The sequence below is a fragment of the Salvia miltiorrhiza genome, chromosome 4 (assembly GCF_028751815.1).
Source record: "Salvia miltiorrhiza cultivar Shanhuang (shh) chromosome 4, IMPLAD_Smil_shh, whole genome shotgun sequence".
Classification (NCBI taxonomy): Eukaryota; Viridiplantae; Streptophyta; class Magnoliopsida; order Lamiales; family Lamiaceae; genus Salvia; species Salvia miltiorrhiza.
In genome coordinates, this window is record NC_080390.1 from 36,681,809 (window position 1) to 36,687,208 (window position 5,400).

The 5,400-nt window shown below is 39.8% G+C and overlaps 1 protein-coding gene across 1 annotated transcript; it reads left to right on the plus strand.

Annotated features, from left to right (window-relative positions):
• The first annotated feature begins 964 nt into the window (after window positions 1–964).
• LOC131021410 (pectinesterase-like) lies at window positions 965–4,772 on the plus strand. The gene is made up of 3 exons (XM_057950598.1): window positions 965–1,705; window positions 1,813–2,096; window positions 3,928–4,772. The coding sequence occupies exons 1-3, from the start codon at window positions 1,014–1,016 to the stop codon at window positions 4,617–4,619; spliced, it is 1,668 nt and encodes a 555-aa protein (XP_057806581.1). The 5' UTR covers window positions 965–1,013; the 3' UTR covers window positions 4,620–4,772.
• The last annotated feature ends 628 nt before the right edge of the window (window positions 4,773–5,400 follow it).

Genomic DNA, 5,400 nt, shown 5'->3' on the forward strand with positions numbered 1-5,400 from the left:
GAAAGATATTAATACCAGATTCAGACCCAAACTTTCGATTTCAGTAGGAGAACGAATGAATTGGGAACAGAAGAAATATCTGATTTCCATAGCTCACTGATTTTTTGCAAAAATTAGGAAATTTTCTTTTGGATTCGGTTGAAGCATATCTATCCAGGAAGGGAGACGATTCTCCAAGCCGATAAGCCGCTGCGGAGCCGAGATTTCTTATACAGATGTATATTTTAAAGTTATACTTAAAACTACGTAGTTTTACTAATGGGACATGGAGTGGGACACAATTTATGGTACACTGGATCTCATCCGATATTCAAGTTTATGATATGATGTACATCTTGCCTTTTATATATAAAGAACCATTCAATGCAGTTACTTAATAATTTCATGGTTTTTGTTTTATTCTAATCCTATATATAAGTATGTATAAATTATGAAGTATTTTCAAGTAGATTTATGACTTTGTTGTATGAATTTGACTTTGTTGAATGAATTCATAGTTTAGAAATTTTGATATATGATGAAATTTTATTTTTCTGTATTAATTATTTTTACTAATACTCCCTCCGTCCCAATAAAAGTGGCCACATTTCCTTTTTGGGTGTCCCATTAAAAGTGGCTACTTTCTAAAAATGGCAAAAGTTTACTTTAATTAAGTCAATAATTACTCACTAATTTGGTCAACAATTGTAGGCCACTTTCTAAAAATGCCAAAATTACTTTAATTAAGTCAACAATTACTCACTAATTTGGTCAACAATTGTAGGCCACACTCTATTAAAACATATAACACTCAATTTCTTAATCTCCGTGCCCAAAAAAAAGTGGCCACTTTTATTGGGACGGAGGGAGTAGTTCGTAACAAATTCATATAATAACCAATTATTCTTGTACGTTAATAAATGTATACCAAAGCACGTATATTTGCAAGAGATAATGTTGTTTGTTTGTATATATATAGGATTCTAAATTGTTAGAGCACCGACAAAGCCTACTGCTCGACTGTCTCAGCATCCATGGAAAGTATGCAACCGGAAAAGCAGCTGAACATGTTGAGAAAAATGCTAATCCTCTCAGCATTCCTATCTCTGCTAGTGGTGCCTGCTGTATCCGACCATGAAGCGGTGGTGAAGTCCACCTGCGCCGCCACATTGTACCCGGAGCTGTGCGTCTCCACCATCGCATTAGCGTCTCCCCCCGCCGCCTCCTTGAAGAGCAGCAGGGACGTCCTGCTCACCGCCCTCAACTACACCATCTACACGGTGGAGCGCAACTTCTTCACCGTGAAGAAGATCGAGCGGCAGCAGAGTGCCACCCTCACGCCGCGCGAGAAGGTCGCCCTCCACGACTGCCTCGAGATGATCGACGACACCCTCGAGGAGCTCCACGACAGTGAGCAGGAGCTCGAGGACATGGGCGATAAGAACAACTCCATCGCCGCCCACAAGGAGAACCTCCTCACGCTGCTCAGCGCCGCCCAGACCAACCAGGAGTCCTGCCTCGACGGCTTCTCCCACGACGGCGCCGACGAGAAAGTCCGCGAAGCGCTCATCGCCGGCCAAATGCACGTCTTCCGCCTTGTCAGCAACGTCATGGCCATCATCAAGAATCTCTCCGATACCGATGATGCCGCTAACCTCAACTCTGCAAATGCTAAGGGGAGGAGGCTGTTGGGGGACTGGCCGGAGTGGCTGTCCGCCGCCGACAGGTAATAAATGTAGATGGCAAACGCACTTCAACAAAAATACACTAAGATAACTATTTGAAATAATTAATAAACTGATCATTCTTGAGCTATCCGTCGCATATCAACAGGCGCCTGCTCCAGGCCACGACGGTGACGCCGGACGTGACGGTGGCGGCGGACGGGAGCGGGAACCACCGCACGGTTGCAGCGGCTGTGGCGGCGGCGCCGGAGGGGAGGGGGAGCAGCCAGAGGTATGTGATTAGGATAAAGGCGGGGGTTTACAGAGAGAATGTGGAGATTCCGAAGAAGAAGACCAACTTGATGTTCGTCGGAGATGGGCGGACGACCACCATTATCACTGCCAGCCGTAATGTCGTCGACGGCAGCACTACCTTCAATTCCGCGACCGTTGGTTAGTAGTCCTATAATCATATTTAATCAATTTTAATTGAAGATTAACAAACTTTAATTCAAAGTTAATAGATTCTATTTATATTTAATTCGAACGAATATACTGGACACTCATACAAATTTTTAATCTATTTTTATGATGACCATTCCAACTCAAATGATTTAAAAGATTATATACTTATGGTCATTTATTTCAAAGGTAGATTTGCTAAACTTTACTTTTTGGGTAGATGGGGACATAGGGTTCATGTGCTGGAAAGTGATGTTTTTGGAGCATTATTGGTTATTTTAAGGCGTTTAATCTATGGGACCATAGTTATTATACCACTTGACTTTTCTCCAATTGAAATTATTTTATCATTACAAATTTACAATTAGGGTGACACGGACTGATATTTTTTAGTCGCTATAATTAAATCTTGATGGATTCGGTAAGGTAAGTGCGAACCTAGTTTTGGTTGTAAAAATTAGTGTCGGTAGTACAAAGTTAAAAAAAGACAACATTTAAAAACATCAACCTAAATTAAATACTCCCTCCGTCCACCAAAAATATGCCACAATTTCCTTTTTCGTTCGTCCACAAAAAATATGTCACTTCCATTTTTAGTAGTAGGGTCCATACAACTCCACTCACATTTAAAGTGGGACCCTTACTCCACTACCAACTTTACTCACATTTTCTTAAAACCCGTGCCGAAAGCAAAGTGGCATGTTTTTCGTGGACGGAGGGAGTACTTCTTACCTTACTCTTTCCAAATTTTTTACAGCCATCAAATCAATGACAGCCTTTCCACAGAAAGGCAAAACAAAAGCACCTATGGCAGACAGACATCCTCCAATTGTTAATAAACAATTAGTACTACTCCTACTAATCAACTAGAGGATGACATAAATATCTCGTTTCTTTTTTTGAAACAATAGAAATGAATTAGGACTATCTTTATCAATGACTTCAATAATCCAATCTTTTAATAAAAAAATTATTTCTCTTTCTTCTACATCTACAACCTATAATTTATTTAAATTCTACATCCTTAATACTTTATTAATAATCCATTACAATTTAAATATCTTTTCTTTTTATATTATTTATTATCATATTTTTTAATAACAGTCAAGTGGCATCTTTCTATTTGATTAACATGGGTCATGCTAAAGGTTGGTCTGCAATTTGCAGACACAACCGGTTGTCAAATTCCAAATTTTTTATTATTCTTTTTGGTTTAAAACTTTTGTTTATTCCCACGACCGGTTGTCCAGGTTATTAATAAAAGCAGTCTAAATGCCCTTTAAGAGTAAACAGTCACTTGCATTTAAAAACCTTAATTGTCAATTTATAGGACGTCACCTATTGCTAAAATTAGGGGTTCTCAAGAGTAATGCCATATAGCCTATATTGATTTCTTTTATTAAACAAATAAATTCCGCAATATCGTTTCTACATTGTGGACGACGCGAATTTTAAGAAAAGTTATGGATAATAGTAGATAATAGTGGATATTGTAGTGAGTGGAGTTTGAGTTCTACTATTGTTGTGAGTGAAAGTTTGCGAACCCTACTTCTATAAATGGAAGTGGAAACGATATCGCGAACGGAGGGAGTAATAAGTTAGGGCTAACTGAACTATAAATTCAGTTTAAAATATAAATCATGGATTATAAATACATGATGCACTTGTTGTAAGAAATTAAATTTGAACCCCTCATACAACTCGAATAAAAGATCACAAATCTATTCAGTAAAATGAACTGAGTTATGAATCCACTCTACCTAAAAATGGAAAAAGATTCATAATTAACGTTAGCAAAAATTTAAAATTTGGATGCATGCAGCGGTTATTGGCGGCGGGTTTCTGGCCCGGGACATCACGTTCGAGAACAAGGCGGGGCCGTCGAAGCACCAGGCCGTGGCCCTCCGCGTGAACGCCGATCTCTGCGCCTTCTACCGGTGCGACATGCTGGCCTACCAGGACACCCTCTACGTCCACTCCCTCCGCCAGTTCTACACGGGCTGCTTCATCGCCGGCACCGTCGACTTCATCTTCGGCAATGCCAACGCCGTCCTCCAGAACTGCGACATCCACGCCCGCCGCCCCAACGCCGGCCAGCGCAACATGGTGACGGCCCAGGGCCGCGACGACCCCAACCAGAACACCGGCATCGTCATCCAGAAGTGCCGGATCGGCGCCACGTCGGACCTTCAGTCGGTGCAGGGCAGCTTCCCGACGTACCTCGGGCGGCCCTGGAAGGAATACTCGAGGACCGTCGTGATGCAGTCCGACATCAGCAACGTCATCCATCCCGACGGCTGGTTCCCGTGGGACGGCAACTTCGCGCTCGCCACTCTCTTCTACGCCGAGTATCAGAATACTGGCGCCGGCGCCGTGACCGCCAACAGGGTCACGTGGGGCGGCTTCAGGGTGTTGACCAGCGCGGCGCAGGCGCAGCCCTTCACGGCGGGGAATTTTATTGGCGGAGGGAGTTGGCTACAGGGGACGGGCTTCCCCTTCTCTCTTGGCCTTTGATTCCCGTTTTCTGTATTTTCACCATTTGTATTTTGTTTTGTGATTTTTTTTTTTTTACTTTCCTTTTTTGGGTCTTGCGATTCGTATCTCCACAAATCAGTTGTTAGTTTGCTGTAATCATGTTTCATTGGAATAAGGCTGATTTTATCTATAGTCTCTGTTTCACTTAATATTACCACCTATTTAAAATTAAAATTAAAAATTATTTTTTTATATTTACTCTATAATTTGTAGCTTCAAATTAAAAAAGTACTAATTTTTTACGAGCTGGTTATTAATGTTCATAAGTCATATCACTTAGTAAAAGGCAATATTAACCTTAAGGACATAATTAGGATGTCAATAGTCAATACAGCTCGAAATTTGTAGGCTGATCCGAATAGACCAATGATTTGAGAGAATTAGTATTGAAAATTTTTAACCTTATAAAATTTCAATCTGATAGGGTTGCTCTAAGAATAACCCGCAACCTGATAAGTTGGCCCGAAAATAACCCGAATCCTATAGGATTGACACGGAAACAATGTGTTCGCCTAATTTTATATAAAAAAAAAAAAAAACTTATTATTTGATGTTTCCACTTCACTACTTTGTTATTTTTATGTCGAAAAAATATTTATTAATATTATTATTATTATTATTATTATTATTATTATTATTATTATTATTATTATTATTATTATTATTATTATTATTATTATTTTAATAATCAATCTAGTTTATACACAATAACCTAAGTATTTTAATTTGGTATTTGTAATGTATTTTGAATTGAATTGTA